At 34.4% G+C, this 18,642-nt stretch overlaps 1 protein-coding gene across 3 annotated transcripts in view; it reads left to right on the top strand.

Moving 5' to 3' along the window:
• The window catches only part of LOC145283543 (cytosolic purine 5'-nucleotidase-like), a 1,063,943-nt gene that overhangs the window by 356,968 nt on the left and 688,333 nt on the right, over nucleotides 1-18,642 (top strand). For all 3 annotated transcript variants that reach the window (XM_080132414.1, XM_080132415.1, XM_080132416.1), the window contains exon 5: nucleotides 4,162-4,257. In XM_080132414.1, the coding sequence (XP_079988540.1) occupies nucleotides 4,162-4,257 (96 nt within the window). The remainder of the gene's footprint in view (nucleotides 1-4,161; nucleotides 4,258-18,642) is intronic.

The raw sequence follows: 18,642 nt of genomic DNA, 5'->3' as shown, positions 1-18,642 counted from the left end.
TACAGACATTGGTGTTTCACACTTATGTAATCATCAGTGTAGCAAATGATAATTACTTCTATTAGGGAGGTTCAAACCTAGTTACTAAGTCCTCCCTGGCTTTGTAGGCTAGCATCTTTGCTCGCTATTGGCAATTAATACAATAATTATATATATATATATATATATATAGAGAGAGAGAGAGAGAAAATAAGTTAAGAAGATAAAGAGTAAAGTTACATAGAAACTTTATTACATTATCAAGTCAATAAACTTTTCAAAAATAAAGGAGAAACCTCTTTAGGCCATGACATTTCAAAGCCAGATGCTTGTCAGAAGAGGAGAAAAAGTCGGCATTATGCAAATGTAAAGGTAAAAGGACAACACCGACTTTGAAAACATTCAGATCGAGGGGTACCCGGCATTGCCCGGTGTTTGGAGGTATGTGTGTTTTTTTGGGGGGAGGGGGGTTTAAAATTAAAAAAAAAAGGTTTTGGAAGGGTAAGTATGAGGATTGAACCCGAACCCTTGGGGCAAAGTTGGAAATTAAAGTGTGAAAAAAAACATGGCAAGTTCTGGGGGCAAGTTCTGGTCGAAGCTTTTTCAACACTATAATTGGAATGCTGTCTGAGCCAATTGCTTTACTGGAATCAAGGTTCTTGATTAGTTTGGCGACCTCGTGCACCGATATTTGTACGTTTGATAGTGTGTTGTCTGTTGTAGGAGGAAATACGGGGAGTTGATGCCCTTCATCGTAAAGGGTAGAGTTAACTGCAAAGTTCTTGACGAATAGCTTGGCCTTGTCTGATGCTGACGAGATGACCTAAGGTCCATTGATGATGGTTGGGATAGAACGCATGCTTCTGTTCAAGATCCTGTTTGCTATTTGCCAGAACTGGTGGGAACCAAGCCGCTGCTCAGCTACTTTGGGTTTGACGGACTGAGCATATAGCTCTCTTGCATTTTTTATTGCTCTTTTACAGTGGGTGCTGGCAGTCCTGAAGGCAGCTTTAGTCTCAGTACATCTATTAAGTTAGTAGTTATGGAAAAAGTGATTTCTGTGTGTGATAGCAACAGCACATTCAGGGGAGAACCATGGCTGGCTGTTAGGTTTTTGTTGGAATTTTTTAGATGGTATGAATTGGTCTATGCCTACAATTAACCATTCGGTCAGGTCTGATACTATAGAGGATACATCCTTTTTAAACATGGAATGCAGAGGTAGATCAGATATGAATATACGGAAGCTATTCCAGTCAGCCATAGAGTATCGATATACAGTAGAAGACTTATTGTATTTCATTTTTATCTTAACTGATACAACTGTGATCGGAGGGTCCCATGGGAGATAGAACGGAACATGAACATAGCTCAGGGGAAGTTGTGAGAAAAAGGTCTAGAAGGCTTGCATATTGACCACTAGTATCGGGCACAGAGGTGGGTTCGTGAACAATCTGAGTGAGGTCATAGGCAATGGCAAAATCATGAGAGAACCTCCCCCTCATCATCTGTCTTATTTGAGTGGGTCAGCCATTCCACATTAGGGACATTGAAGTCACCGCAAATGTGAATGGTAGCCGAAGGATGAGCAGACAGAATGAGGCCAATTTTCTCAAATATACTCTTAAGGACAGTAACCCCGCTGTTGTGGGGGCGATAGAGAGCAAATATGAATGCAGTGGTGTAAGCAAGTGCAACCCGGAAGCACATATAAGGTAAATTAGGGTCTTCTCTGGAGATATCTCTACCACAAGGGAAGCCATCTTTAATGTAGGCGCATATTCCATGTCCATGGCGATCTTGGGGGGTCAGATTTAGATGTTAAGTTAGAGTATCCTTTTATTATGAACTCCTCTAGGGAAGTGGTCGGCCCTATGCCAGTTTCACTTAGAAAGAGTAAATCCCGTTTCATTTCCTGTAATTGGGTTTCAACCTCTGGAAGGTTGAAATGTAGACCCCTGATGTTGAAGGAGACATGATAGTAGGGGTCTACGTTGGAGGATGGGGTTCTAGGTTTATTCGTGTTTTTTGAGATATTTTATGTTGAGTTTTTGGAGTTTGTGGAAGAGGTCGACAGACTTGGTTAGAGTAGGACAGAGAAGGAAAGTAAAAGAGAAAAAGAGAGGAAATTTTTTTTTTTTGTATGATAAGGTAAAGCCGTAACAATTACCACTAGTATGGCATCAAGAAGCCCCACTCGAAACTACTGCATGATCCAGAATCCATTCACCAAATGGCAATACAGCAGCCCCAGTACTTCACACCTGCTGATAGGACAGCCTCCTTAGTGGTTAACCAAGGTTCGGGTCCCTGAATATCAAGCGGGTAACGTCAGCCCAGATGAAACGTTTACCTCCAGCACCCTTACTAGTAACGTGGCCACAAGGATAGGCGTAGAAACAGAAAAATTTCCGACATCTCAAGCTACTGTTCACAAAGTATTACTGACCTGGAAAGCAGCTTTTTCTTCGCCCTTTGTCAGAAAAATCACTCATTTGAAATGAGGACTGGGGGACAAAAAAGGAGAAGCGAGAGTTACTGGAGCTGCCGATAACACAACCACAGTGTATTATCTACACTCCATTAAAAAAAAAAAGAATGTAAGGACTTATTAATATCTACTTAAGTCTATGCAGATCGACCAACGTTTCTACATTTTTCATGCATCATTAGAATCCATGATACTTGAAAAATGTAGAAACTTTTTTTTTATGTTCACTCTTTAACAAGGCATATAACCACTTGGACGTAATGGCTTGGCTACTGTTTGAGACCATGCCTACGAAAGATTAACAAGATGTTGGTTTAGATTACATTTAAACTTCTGCATATCAGTACAATCAGGGAAACAGGTAACTGTTTGAGGGAATAAACTATTAGAGTAGAAAGCTTTGTCATTTAGGGACCTCAATAATGAAGGTAATGTAATTTTGTTGCTAAGCGGTTTTGTCGGGGATATGAACGTCTAAGGAAAACAAGGGCAACGAGTTCATCAGAGCACATCCCCATTAAAATATTTGTAAAACAGGCACAGAGATGCAGCATTGTGGCGATGGGACAGGGGTTGGAGCTTAGTTGACAAAGTAGAACCTATTAGATTGATTGATCGTCGTCGATTTCTTGGAATGTTTATAGAGATTAGCTGTACTTAACCGTCATTGCCCAGAATACAGTGAAATCATTTTAGTTTATAATTATATTCGCTTGCATATTTTTAAACAATGTAAAAATCTCCTATAAGTTTAAATGATTTTTACTTTTAGGTGATTATTAAAAAAATGTTTCAGATTAGCAGTGGTTTGGGCCAAATTAAGTAATAATTGAAATAAATTTTAGCAAGTACATTTTCATATTGCAAATAACATTTTCATATTGCAAATAACATTGTACAGCAAAAGAAAATCGCCTATTAAGAAGCAACGTTTAATTTATTAGTGTAACTGCTGGTTGGGTGTAACTTTGAAAATCTGACAAGATCTATATTGTATTTATCTTAGTTTGTCTATCTGTCCGTTTCACTTTTTATTAGAAACTACTTGTCCGAACTTGCTGCATTTTTGTATGGGCCTTTGTTTTGATAAGGTACATCAAACTAAATACTATGGTATCCATTCAATGTACAATACGAGAATAATAGAGATAAGGGTTAGTATTTGTGGTTAGAGTGAGTTCAGGCGAAGAAAAGGAAGAACAAACATGGCGGCCAGCATTTTTATTTCGTCCGTTCTTGTGTAATCTCGTGTGTGCGTGAAGATGGAAACTATAAAACGATGTTCATTTCTCGGTGCAGGGAGATTGTTCCCGATCGGGCAGGAGAGAAGGCAACGAGAGTAGAGACAGAGGACTGTAGCGATAATCTTTCTTAAACATTCCGTTTGTGTATTTGAGGTGAACCCCCCCCCCATTATACTTCAGTATTTAATGCAAAAATAAGAGTAAATTTACCATCGATTTGGTATAAAACACTAATTCTAAAATGAATCAGGAGCCAACAACTTTTGTCCGTTTTTAAAGTGGTTAACTTTATACATGAAATTTATATGTTAGATGATAGAAATTTATATGTTAGATGATAGAACCAATCTAAATACTGTTTTCTTTTAATAAGTTTGTTTCAATTTTGTTGTTTCATTTTTCATCATCTTTGCACCCTATTCATATTCTTTGTTTTTCTCTTTTCAGGGGCCTTTGGTTTGACACACTCTATGGAAACCTTTTGAAAATCGATAGTTCAGGCTACATCCTAGTTTGTGTTCATGGATTCACTTTCGTCAAAGGGTAAGTCATTCGATTTGTTTTAGAATTGTTTTTGATCTATTTCACATTTATCCTTGTTCAGGTGTCACTTCTTCAACCCCTCTCATCGTTAGTTTCATTAATCTTAAAAACTAAAACTCTAAAACCATTTCAAATTATCTCCCTTTATTTCTACTTTATTTTTTATTTATTTTTAATACTTGTTGCAGAATATCATGCATGACTTTTTGAGACATGCTTATTATTTTTACCATTTTCTTTACTTTGTTATTTATAAATGTTGTGTAAGAGATATTATGAGTTGAAGTAAAAGTTAGTCAAGAATCTGAAGTTGGAGGAAATTTGGGTGCTTATTAAGATTGGCACATCGCAACAAGAAAAGAAATTACAAAACGGTTTGCATGATGTACATACTATTCATGGAAACGTTTAAAAATCACATAATTTGATCAAGTAGTTTTTGTTTCTTATTCAAGAAAATTAAATTTTACTCCGGGTTTATAAGTAGGGAAAATACAGCAGCGATAGTAAAATCAAGGGCAGATAACCGATTTTCACTTCAATTTTATTTTAAGGGAGAGATAATCTTAAATACAAAACTCTAAACCATTTCAACTGGTCTTCCTTTCTTTATATTTTCTTTTTTCTGTCTTTCTTTCTCTCTAATTTTCTTTTCTTCCCAATGTCTTTTTTCTTTCATCTTTCCTTTCTTTTTACTAATTTATTTTTCTGTTTTGTTAGTTCTTTGTACTTTCTTCCTCTCTAGCTTTTCCTTTCTTCTTCTGTAACCTTCCTTTTTTCTTTTTATCTCTCTACTTTTCTTTCCATTTTGGTCTATACCTTTTTCATTATTATTCTATATCTCCTTTCTTTCTATTTTCTTTCTTTTTACTGTATATTTTTCTTTATTTCGTTTTCTTTCTTTGCTTCAATTTTTTTTTTTTTTTTTTGCTTCATTCATTTCCTCTTTAATTTCTTTCTACTACTAGTTTTTTTTGGGGGGTGGGGGTTGTGGCTTCTAGTTTTCCGAAAAGAGGAATCACAGAATACATTGTATTTCCAGAGATGTCGTACAAAATTATCTATGGCTTAAAAATTCAACAAATCTCTAGAAAGTGGAAATTGCAAACAACATGTCAGTTTTAAACCTTGATTAAACAGTTATGCGAGTCCCGAATCTGACACATATTGTCATGTTTCTTTGAGTTTTGGTAATATTTTCAGACTAGCAAAAATGATATTTTGGTTGATTTCACAGACATTAATATTAGAGGTGGGTGCCTCATTTTTCATTGTGCTTCATTTTTAAAGAACAAATTGGGTTAAATGTTTGACGTGAGTTATTAAAAGTATGTTTTGCTTTGGTAATGGCCAACGTCTCGTCTTGTTTTGGTAATGGCCAACATCTCGTCTTGTTTTGGTAATGGCCAACGTCTCGTCTTGCTTTGGTAATGGCCAACGTCTCGTCTTGCTTTGGTAATGGCCAACGTCTCGTCTTGCTTTGGTAATGGCCAACGTCTCATCTTGCTTTGGTAATGGCCAACATCTCGTCTTGTTTTGGTAATGGCCAACATCTCGTCTTGCTTTGGTAATGGCCAACATCTCGTCTTGTTTTGGTAATGGCCAACATCTCGTCTTGTTTTGGTAATGGCCAACGTCTCATCTTGCTTTGGTAATGGCCAACGTCTCGTCTTGCTTTGGTAATGGCCAACGTCTCGTCTTGCTTTGGTAATGGCCAACGTCTCGTCTTGCTTTGGTAATGGCCAACGTCTCGTCTTGCTTTGGTAATGGCCAACGTCTCGTCTTGCTTTGGTAATGGCCAACGTCTCGTCTTGCTTTGGTAATGGCCAACGTCTCGTCTTGCTTTGGTAATGGCCAACGTCTCGTCTTGCTTTGGTAATGGCCAACGTCTCGTCTTGCTTTGGTAATGGCCAACGTCTCGTCTTGCTTTGGTAATGGCCAACGTCTCGTCTTGCTTTGGTAATGGCCAACGTCTCGTCTTGCTTTGGTAATGGCCAACGTCTCGTCTTTTCTTTTGAACAACAAAAATATTAATGCATAATCTGAAACTAAAAAAATATTTATCACTGAACATTATGCATGACCTTTTTAATATCCAGATATGTTTATTATTTATATCATTTTTTTTTCTTATACTTTATTACTTACTAGTGGGGAGGGGGGCTTCAAATACATTTAAATATATTTTAATATATTTTAATTCATGCAGATTTCGGATTTATTATTACAGAGCCCTGTTCTGACCAAGTCTGTTGATTTCTTCCACAAATCCCAAAACTCCACCATGAAAAGTTTTCAGAAAAAATGCACGATTAAACCCAGAACTCCAACTTCCAATGTAGACCCCCACTACCATGACTCTTTCTCCAATATCAGGGGTCTACATTTGATACTACACTTAATCTTTTCGGTCAGTGAAGAAGAAATCCTTCTAGACTGAGGCAATTTAAGTTTTTGTCCTAATCAAGAATATCTTTATGTAGCTAGATTTTGTACACATCAACATTATGTTTAACTCTTGGGGAGGCGAGTAAATAGACACACACACGCTTGAACATTATTTCTTTATTTTATCTCCGATTTCTGGTGACATTTTCATGAATTCGTTTTTCTCTCGTGCGTCAGGATTGGGTTAAATTTTTAATATCCAGATATGTTTATTAATTTTATCATTTTTTTCTTATACTTTGTTTCTTACTAGTGGGGGCGCTCGACCTTCAAATACACTTAAACATATTTTAATCCGTGCAGATTTTGTATTTATCATTACAGAGCCAATTCTCTATTGAATATTATATCATACCTAAGATATAGTACTGATTTTCAAAGTTTTTAAAAAAAAATATGACTTTGGTATCATCAACTAGAATCGAAACCAAAATATTTAATGCTTCAGCTACATTCTCTATCATTTGAGCTATCAACAGATAGACAAAGATTTAAAATTAAACCACTTCAAGCTGTGAATGAATTTGTGCATGCACAAAAGTAATAGAAATATGCGGGCAAGTTGAATTGAACATTTTGCATTTTAATTTGCCCACATACTTCTGTATGCATTATTCATCCACCCAAACAAAGATTTTACTCTTTATGAACCATACTTGATGTATGATTACTAGGGCTAGGACAACAGCATATTCTTTTCATTGTTTTGACTCTCGAGTGTGTATCCATTGATATCTTATATACTTTTATATAGAGTGATGTGGTTTTCAGTTGATTAACTGTGTCGGATATATACTCGAGAGTAAAAACAATGAAAATAATATGCTGTTGTCATAGCCCTAATGATTACTATTTTCTGTTAATTGCAGCGTTATGCGACCAGTAGTATTAGTTTATTGGTTAAATATATTTACACAAGCGCATCTACTGTTTTATTTATGTAGATAAATGTTGTGTAAGAGATATAAGTTCATGTAAGAGTTAGTCAAGAATTTGAAGTTGAAGAAAATCTGCTGGTTAAGAATGAGAAAGACTTTGAAACTTGGCTGATTTCAATTAAAAAAAAAATAAAACTGCAAAATAAAGAAAAAACATTAATATTAAAGGTGTGTCACTCATTTTTCATAGTGGTTTACTTTTACAGAATCAAAAAAGAAAATACCTTTACATTTTTTTTTTCATAAAAAAAGGAAACATTGAATTTGTAGCAAATATGCAAAGTTATGATCAGCTAGAATCGAAACCAAAACATATTGCTCACCAGAATTATTTGTTATCAATTTTTAAAGCCATCAGTTGTTAGCTAACAAGAGATGGCTATCAGAACTTTAAAAATTAACGGACTTCACTGTATAGACGTATATTTGCACGTTAGTTGACTTACATCAGCCAAGTTCCATCTTTTTTTTTCTTTTTCAATTTTGATTCTTTAGTTGTTATTTTTTCTGGTTAAAAAACCAAATCAAATTTTTGTTCCACAGGTCAACAACCACTATATATCAAGTTTAAAGTCTGTAGACCAAAAATTGACAGGAGTATGGTAGAGACCATTCCTCACACACAGATATGGCACTTATGTATATGAACTCAATTTCTTATTCGAGTATTCTGTTGAACAATACATTCATGTAAAACATAATTTAGATCTTAAATTGTTTTACATATATTATCAGTAATGGGACGGTTCCAATATTTTTTCTGATTCTGATATAAGTATTGATTCTGATTCTTTTAAAACCTGTAAATATTTAGCTATACGGTTGTTGTTTTTTTTTTAATTTTATTTTCGGATTACCATTAAAACAAAATATATCCATATTTTCAAAACAAAAAAAAATACACATATTTTCGTTTTACTTATAATCGAAACATATTTAGCATTTATTACTACTAACAATAGATAATTAAGTAAAAAGAAATAAAATAAAAAACAAAAGAATTGCGTTTGACTCTCGAAAATGGACACAAATTTTTCTAATCTGATAACCCTAAAATTTTGATTTTTCTGATTCTTGCTTTGATTCTGATTAATTGTCCCATACATCTACATAGACATGACAGAAAAGAATACACATCTGTAGAAAAAGTTTATTTCAATAAATATAATTTATAAAACAGAATCAAAAATAAATGGTAACAAATTTATTCACTAATAATTAGTTGACATTCCCTTTGCTATTTTTAATGCTAGAATCCTTCTAAGTATGGCATTGATCAGTTGACAAATATCATCTTAAGAAATATCTTGCCATGTCTGATGCAATAATGCTAAAAGTTCAAGTTTAGAAGATGGCTTCCTTTTCTTTTTGCAAAGGTTCCAGTTTAATATGCCTCAAAGGTTTTCAATTGGGTTCATATCTGGGGTTTGACTTGACTATGGAAGTTTATTAGTCCTATTTTGGCTCAACCAATGTTGTGTCACCCTAGTAGAGTGACAAGGAACTCTGTCTTCCATAAATAAGGAGTTCATTTTACCGCTTGAGAATATTAGTAGAGTCCTTCATGTAATATTGAAACGTATTTAGCAGAATTGATGTTTCCGTTTCACTCCACCAGGTCTGAGCGACCATCACTCGAAATTGCACCCTATATCATAACCGAGAAATTCCTATGTTTTCAGCATTGGCTACAGTCAAACTTTTGCTGAGGGAGCCTCCTTACCCATACCCTTCCAATGTCAGGAAATAATGCAAATCGTGACTCATCAGAGAAAATTACATTGGTTTGAAAGGTCATAGGTCTCTCCACCATCTCACGAACCCAATATTTTCTGTGCTTGATATTGGCAGGATGAAGAAGGGGTTTCCTTCTCGCAAGTCTATCATAGTAGCCCAGCTTGTGAAGATACCTGATAGCTTTTCTGAGACACCAGATTGTGTTGCAATGTAAGAGGTTCTTCACCATTTCTTTTTACAAGACGCAAGGTTCTTTCAGGGGGTCTCAGACGACCTGGATGAGGTTTTGTGCACTCTTTGTCCTCTCTTGTGAATTGTACAATCATTCTATTAACAGTAGAAAAAGGTTTTGAAATATTTCCTGCTATTTTGCATTGTCTAAGACCACCGTCATGTTGACCCATGATTCGTACTTATAGTAATTCTGATGCTCCTTTGGTTTGTGGCAATGTTGTTAGATGCAATTTTAATGCGTTATTCTAAGTTATTTCAGCACTATTTTTTATCTGTTATTATTATATATTATTGTTATCATAAATAAGCATATTTTACTCCTAGAAAAAATATTTATCTTAGTGTCTATTCATTTCTTGTCATGTCTATATATATATATATATATATCTTATTTATAATATTCCAAATTTTACTGGGTTTATCTATCTATATATAGAAAAGGCAAAATGTGTGTGACCATTTTGTGTATGTCTTGCAAAGGCTTTTCTCGCACACGCTCCCGGGGGGGGGGTTACGATTGCTTAGAAGTATTTATATAAGCCGTAGATAATATTTAGGATTTTAGAATGTAGCGTATAGATTTATTTACGTCAATTTTTACAAAATTATTGCTATTTTGTCCCATCTTGTGTTCATTCAGCTTTTTTGTATAAAAAGCGAAACTAATTCAAAGGCTACAATCAGCTTTTATTAATGTGGGGCCAAACTCCTACAATGGGGCCCCCTCCCCAACATCTTGGGGAAAAAAAACAGTCAAAGTTGGATCAACAAACCCAAACACTGCCCCCCCCCGCAGGTGACTTCTAATTGACCTCATTAATTAGGTCAAATGGAAGCAGCAGAGTTAATTTTTATTGCGTCCATATGTACTTGAATAAATTCAAACGTGTTTCCGTTGTATGTTGCGCTGGCCCAATGGTTAACATCGCACATTTTTGTTTCACACTTTAATTTCCAACTTTGCCTCAAGGGTTCGGGTTCGATCCTCATACTCGCCTACCAAAACTTTTTTTTTTATTTTAACCCCTCCCCCCGGAGTTTTGATTTACCCAAAACCACACACACCTCCAAACACCCGGGCCACGCCGGGTACCCCCCCCCCCCGCTCGTATAATCGAAAATTCGGTAATCGTTCATATACCAATAAGTTTTAAGTCCAAATGAAATGACTTAAACTGTAAGCTACAAAATTTTCATATTTCATAATTGAGCATTCATATATTATTTTAACAAAACCAAGACATCAAGGAATAGATTGATAGCAACATAATGTTTGAATTTGACCGAATAGTCTTGAAACAATTGTAACTAACGATGAAATACACTATTTATTGCTATCAATCTATTACTTGATGCCTTGATTTTGTTATATATATATATATATATATATATATATATATATATTCATTCTACTTACTAAACAAACAGATAAAAAAAATTTTCAAGGTTAATTCTTTTTAAATTATTAATACAGAATTTTGATCTATACACCTGTAAAGTTGAGTTGTTTTCTTGCTCTGACTTTAATATTAAAAGCCTACTTTTTCTATTTAAAAATAATTGAAACAAACTTTAATATACTCTGTCATGGATACGCAAATGATTTAATTTGTTTAACTAATTTGCATATTCCTTTCAGAAACGAACTTTAATTATATTTTTGTGGTTTCTTATTTGATTTGTTTCATTTAACTATTATGCTCAGTTCTATTCATGCATAGTTTCTACATTATGCATAATTGCATAGAATTTAGGATGAAAACGTTCTGGCATATGCACATGTGATCTTATCTGCATGTGTAGCGCGGTCTCTACCAAACTCCTCTTTTCAATTTTTGGTCTAAACGTAATATATATGGGATTTGAACCTGTGGAACAAATTTGATTTGGCTTTTAACCGGTAAAAATAACTGCCATGGCGTCAAAGTTGAAAAAAATATGTTTACTTAGTAGGAGTAAGTTGACTAAAACTGTTACTTCTCTGCATGTGCAAATATACATTTAAGTCGCTCAATTTTGAACGTTTTCTTATCCATCTGTCAGTAGCTCAAACCGTAATGACTAAGACTAAAGTGCTAAATGTTTTGTTTTCGATTTTAGCTGATGGTACCTAAGCTATTTTTTTAACTTTTGAAATAATCACTACATATTGGGTACAATACAATATTCAACAGAAAATTGACTCTATAATGATTACAAAATCTGCATGAATATCAAGCGTATTTTACTACTAGACTACAAAGTGGAGGGGAGGACTACTATGTATTTGGTACAATATAATAATCAATAGTGTTTTAATTCTATGATTATAAATACGAAATCTCCATAAATTAAAAGATCATATTTAAGCTCATTTTATGACCGGGTAATGCTAAACGGCCTGCTAGTGTGTATGCATATATATATATATATATAAGATCCATCCTCCTTTTGGCCAGCACCTGGAACCATCATGAAACGTTTCCAAAGTCTTCAATTTAAAAAAAAAAAAAAAGAAAGCAAAAGAAAGCAAAAAATAAATAAAAATTCAAAGAGAAGAAAATTTCGGGGGGGGGGGGGTTCAAAGTAAATTCCTGACCACCCATGATGTTTGATCTTATTTATTTTTTTTTTTTAAGAAGAAATGAAGAAATATCTGGAAGCTATAGCATCAGTATCATTAGCCGGACCATAAAATGACATGCTGTAACCAGAGGCAGGAGAAATGGAAAATATTATTTTTTGTTCAAGAGTTCAAATCCCAGATGTCGGATTTCGAATGACTTGATTTCTCATCTTCTCCCCACTTCCTGTGTTTTCTTTAAAAAACAAAAATTAGACTAAAAATGTTAAACTTTGAATAAAATCGAAATGAATAAGAGTGAAATCGAAAGCTAAAGATGCCAAGAAAAAGAAAACAGAATTTAGCAAGTCCCAAATGAATTTGATCTACCTATGGACACAACTAGAAACGATAAAACAACCTTTTAAACATCATTTGAACATAAGCACAAAGAAATTAACTGATTACCGCCACTCAGAGTACACCTGTGAGAAAAAAAAAACATGTTCAGAAAAAAACTTGCTGACGAACCAGGGCCTTTGAAAACAAAAAATGTGCCGGTGCAAGCTTTTTTTCTGGACCTCCTCTCCTTTCCAACGCTGATCATATCTAAGTAATTCAGTTGCACTATATTGTTGAAGCTGTTGTAACAAGTCGGGTGTTTGCTACGAAAGACCTACAGGAGAGAACCATAGAGTGAAGCTCGGTCTGGCATTTACCATGAAAATAACGATAGAGCAAAGAGAGGCTCGCAATGTCTGTATAATTAATTAAATGTATTAAATACATAGTTTAGTTTGAAATTTTAAACAGATTCTCAAGTTTGACTAAAACGTTCCCAAATTTAAAATATGTATAGCAGTTCTAAATAATGACTTATTTTCATTCCCGGTTATGCAGTTTGGTCGCATACTGATCAATCAGATTGTAGGGCGCATTGATTACATCTGCCCTAAAAAGCTACTTCAGCTCCTTTGGCAATCATGATTGCTAAGCAAAGAGATTTACTTGTTTACGAGATGCTCAAGCATTGAATATCTCCACCATATCTGCTGACAGGGCCCTTGAAAGGAAAAAATTATGCAGATGAAAGATCTTTTCCACACCTCCCTTTTCCAACACTGTTCATATCTCAAATAATTCAGATGCACTATATTATTGAGGCTGTATCTGAATAAAGTGTATATTTTATATAGTTCCAAAATAGATAACGATCCTGGAATTTTTTTACATTCAGGCAGAATGGTGGATGTCCTATAAGTTTATTCGTCCCCGACAAAGGAAGCATTGGACCTAGTAATTCATTGCCATTCATCTGTTTGTTTGCATTTTTTTCAATAACCATTCTGAATTTTTTTGAAATTTTACACAAACATTAGTCAAGGTGAAAGTAAATTTTTGCCAGAACGGATTTTCTGGGATAACCCTGGTTGCTCCCCCCTCCCCAGCTCCTTGGGTTATTATAGGGGTATAATTGCTCCCAAATCGTTCATTTATTTGTTTGCACTTGGATTTTTTATTTTTTTAATTTTACACAAACATTAGTCATGGTGAAAGTAAATGTTTCACTCGTGAAGGGGAACCCACATGCCCGGCTTGTTATTTACATAATGAATGTAACTATTGTGCCTAGTTTTTAATAATGTGTAGTATCCATGGTTGTGACACTCGAAATTTTCATTTTCAGCCTCAAAGCAACAATAAAAAAAAATTCATGCATAATTGCACATTTCAATTTTGAACTTTGATATTCATGGACCATTTTAGACTCTTATAGGCCTTGGTGCTCTACGCCGGCTGCCCCCCCCCCTCTTGTGAGACTTGTGACAAACTCCTGATAAAATAATGTATAAAGATTTAATGCCTGTCTTTGTGATAGAGGGATCTATGATGCATTTTTATATACTAATGATTTTTGATTTTTATATACTAATGAGTTACAATTTATCAAGACTAAAGCCATTCGAGGATAAGAATTAATGAGACTGATAAATTGTCATTTGAATTATGATGAACGTTATGGGAGTATTTAAAATAATGAATAAAATTTGATTACTGATGAGTACAGCTTATCAGAAGTGGTCTTTCCTCATCTCACTTGCGATTGAAAAAAAAAAGCCTCACACCTGTTCTTTGGTCATATCATTTACTTTCATTCTTCCTTGTCTGCTCCTCATTCAATTCCGATACCTGTCACATTTGATCCACAACTCCTTTTGACAACTAATTTCTTTAAACTATGTTTCTTCTCAATGCTATTAAATACATTACTTTACAAAAGGGTGTTTTAAAAGTAATGCCTCCTATTTTTATTCCATCCAAATGGATCAGAGGAGATTGCAAATTGCATTGTTATGATAACTGAACTTGTGCATTCATAACCTGAAAGTTTCATCTCTTGTAGATATTTACAATCTGAGACTCCAAGAAAGCAACTCCTACCATGGATGTGCTTCACAAGCAGAGATGTGTTATTGAATTCCTGGCCAAAGTATATTGAGAATGGTGGTAACTATGTAGAAAACTGAATTAAATACAAAAGTCCGCTTTTTTAATGATACCACTCCCGTCTTCATAGCTCTTCAAATTTTGAATTAAAATATAGGAGGCTTAACTTTCGGACAGTCTCATTATATGAGGCTTAAAGACTAGCTTAGATCTGATGACCTCAGAGGAAAATAAAATCTGGACAGCATAGGGAGATGTGTGTAGAACAGGAGACTTTGATAGTATGGTCACATTAAACGAATGGATCAGAGCTCTTGAATTAAATGTAGAACAATTAAAGCAGCACTGTCCAGTTCCCAGGAGAACACATAGGCTGAAGTTATAAGAATGAACTTGAGATAAAGAGGGATAAATAAAAACCTGGGAGGTTAGTTTGGAAGTTAATTGGTTTAATCCGTTCAGCACACCAGCATGTAAACCAGAAGTAAAACTGAATATGATAATGTTTATTTTTGTTCATCCCCAAACAAGGTATTTACCTATTCGAACATAAGGGGTTACTATTTGGGACCATATTCATAAGGGAGTATGTAAGGAAATGAGTGAGATGTCAGTTTCCTTACCCTTTTTCAAAACTCAGTCATGTTCTGCAAAGCCAAAAACAAAACAATTTTCCTGTATTCAATTTTTTACGGACTGTTATCCTCATCTTCATAGTTGTTGTTTCACCACGTTTCAGCCAACCGATTCTCTGGCCTTCTTCAGGTGATTAAGAATGCTAAGTCTTGTAACTGTATGCCCAGTAATTACCAGAGGATTAGTTGGGCAAAACGTGATAAGACAGCAACTATGGAAGGCAGTAATTACTAAGGATACAGTTACAAGACTTGGCATTCCTATTCATTCCTAAGGTCGGAGGATGAGTTGGCTGCAACGTGGTGAATCAACAACAACTATGAAGATGAGGATAACAGTCCGCAAAAGAGGGAATGCACAAATTATGAAGTCTCATCTCAAAGGATTAAAAATATATATATATATATATATATATATATATATATATATATATATATATATAAATAACAATTTTCCTCTGGAAAACAACCAAACCAAACACCATGATTAAATATTTGAGGATATAAAAAACTTGAAACATATACACTTTTACCATTTCTTACTACTGGGGAGTGCCAGCAAGGCTGTACAGTTGTAAAAGCCCCTCCTCCTATGCTTTGTTAGTTCATCCTTTGAGAAGGGTCTTGTTTAATGCTGAGGTATCTCTAGCGGAGAATGCTGATGTAGCTGGCTAGGCATTTTTTTTTTAAAGTGAGAGTGCTCTTCCTCTATGGCACTGGCTTTTCAAATCTCACTTTCTCAACCTTGTGTCACATCTTCCTTCCATAGAAGGAAGATAAATTCAACAAACACTCGCTTTTGGGGTTTTCTTTTTAAGAAAACAGTTGTACTAAATATGAATTATCAAATACACTTTGAAGCTGATAAGTGTACTGCGCAGTTACCGAAACCACAAAAGAAGCTTCTCTTGTAGTGTGGTCCCTGGCTTTGGTAGAGGCCATTTTTGGATGACTGTAGCGTCTTTGGGTATGGCCAAGAACCACACTAACAATTAATATAAATAAATATATATATAGGGTATAGAAGTTTTGTTTCATTGAAGAGAGAAAATGAAATTATATATGTATACAGGCTGCATATAAAATTGTAAATAAACTAAAAAATTGAGTCACCAGTTCGAAAGCACTAACACAACTATAAGTTTTGTAAATTGACAATTGTAACAAACGAAATTTTACGATAAAACATTTTTATTTCACAGTTTTATAAGCATAAAAATGTTATTTTCAGTTAGTAAAATGTTGATATTGCAAACACGGTTTTTGGTAAAGAAAGTTGAGTTAATAATTACTAGTGGAAATGTTCATAGTGTGTGAATATACATGTGCAAGTAATATATGGATGTAAGTATTTGGCAGCGTGGCAGTGTGTATGCATATGCGTTGGTTTACCTTATTGTTGTTAGATGTGCACAAGTTGATGAAAGCTGGTACATGAGTCATTGAGTTCTTTTCTTTTGTGACTTCACCCCCCCCCCCGGTCTAAATGTCCATCAGAGACTGATTAATGTTCTCAGCATTTTTCCAGCCGGTGAAATGTCTATATGTCTTGTTTTGGTTGATTGTTTTATAGGAGTTTCCAAATTTGCGTTCGCTTACTATTTTCACATAGTCTTGTTAATTTGGGAACTTGAAACGATTTTAATTGGTTGGAAATACTTTGAGTTAATACGTTCCTATGAAAACTTACTTGCTTTGGGGAGTGAATAAATAAATAAAGTAGAGACAGAAAGAGTGTAGAAATTAGAGACATTTGCTTTTGAGAGTTCATTAGTAAGACTCACGACACTATTTAGCCGTCACATCCTACAATTCAGCTGGAATCATCTCCAACTTCCCTCAAGATTTGAAATGCTTTATTGATGTGGCAAAAATGTTATATAATGTTATGACAAAGTGAATCACAAACATGATTTCCCTTCTTTTCTAAAAGGGATTTGTTGGTATGCATCTTAATGTGTTTCAATATACATATCTTTTTTTTTTCCTTTTTTTTTCATTTTGACTTATCTATCCCAAAGCACCGTTTCTCTTTTAATGGGCTTCCGAGGGGGGAGGGTAGAAGTGTCATATCTATACCCCACTCTCCACCGCTTCTTAATTTACCATTCACTGGCTTTTTGCTCTTTTGCGGCTATCTGGAACACAGATAAGGGATTCTATCTACTTGCCTGTATAGATGTCCACCTTATCTTGAAAACTTGTTGGGGAGGCTAAGTAGGGCTAGAAAGTTATCAGCAAAATTATCATATACCTATTATGAACACACACACACACATACGTGTGTGTGTGTGTGTGTGTGTGTGGTTATTTGTTTTTGTTTTGCGATACTTTTTGAATGAATTCAATCATTTATACGAAAGTGCATTTTTACCTAAATGCGAGTTGAGAATAATTTTCCTTTTGCCCAATTTGATACCCCCAAATGGGGAGCAACATATGTAGTGGATAATTATATTTTAATCGTATTGTGTGTGTGTGTGTGTGTATATATATATATATATATATATATATATATATATATATATATATATATATATATATATATACTAAAAGGCCACCGGCATTGCCCGGTTGTAAAATGCGCTTAAATATGATATTTTAAATCACAATATATATTAATGGTCTGGTCGTAAAATATGCTTAAATATGATATTATAATTAATGCAGATTTTGTATTTATTATTATAAAGCCAATACTCTATTTATTGTACCCAATATATAGTAGCTATTTCAAAGGTAAAAAATATGATTTTATAAACCTATAAATGTATATTTGCACATGGGTTGAAGTAATACGTTTCATCAACTTTCCAATTTTTTTCAATTTTGAGCTCTTGACTCAAAACCAAATAGAATTTATTTCACAGATCCGAATCCTCTATATATCAACTTTCAAGTCTGTAGACCAAAAATTGACAGTAGTTTGGTAGAGACCATTCCTCACACAAACAGACAGGAGTACTTCTGTGTGTGTATAATATATATATCATTCAAACACGGTAGTGTTGGAATATATGGTTAAGTTGCAGTTTTAGTCATTTAGAACTGCTTTAAAGCTTCACCGCTCACTCATTTTTCGACCAAATTTCAAACAATTATTACAGTTTATAGATCACCTTCTCAGCTATATATTGTGGAAAAAAGATTTTTAATTTTCGTTCAGTAAAACAAAATTTATGATGAATTTAGTGGTGTCAAAATCGTAAAAAGACCTTAGGAGGTGAGCAACAGTTTTTATGACTGGTTTTCATACCAACCATGTCGCTTCAGCGACTAGTGTTGCTACTAATTCACTGCTGTCGCAAAAAAGAAGTAACAAGTGAAACAGACAAAATGAACGAATGAAAGGGAGATAATTGGGGAGATTTTATTGAAGCAGACGAGTGATGTACATTGTTAT

The sequence above is a fragment of the Euprymna scolopes genome, chromosome 8 (assembly GCF_053919585.1).
Source record: "Euprymna scolopes isolate OS-2025 chromosome 8, ASM5391958v1, whole genome shotgun sequence".
Taxonomy (NCBI): Eukaryota; Metazoa; Mollusca; class Cephalopoda; order Sepiida; family Sepiolidae; genus Euprymna; species Euprymna scolopes.
This window is presented reverse-complemented; position numbering and strand designations above follow the sequence as displayed.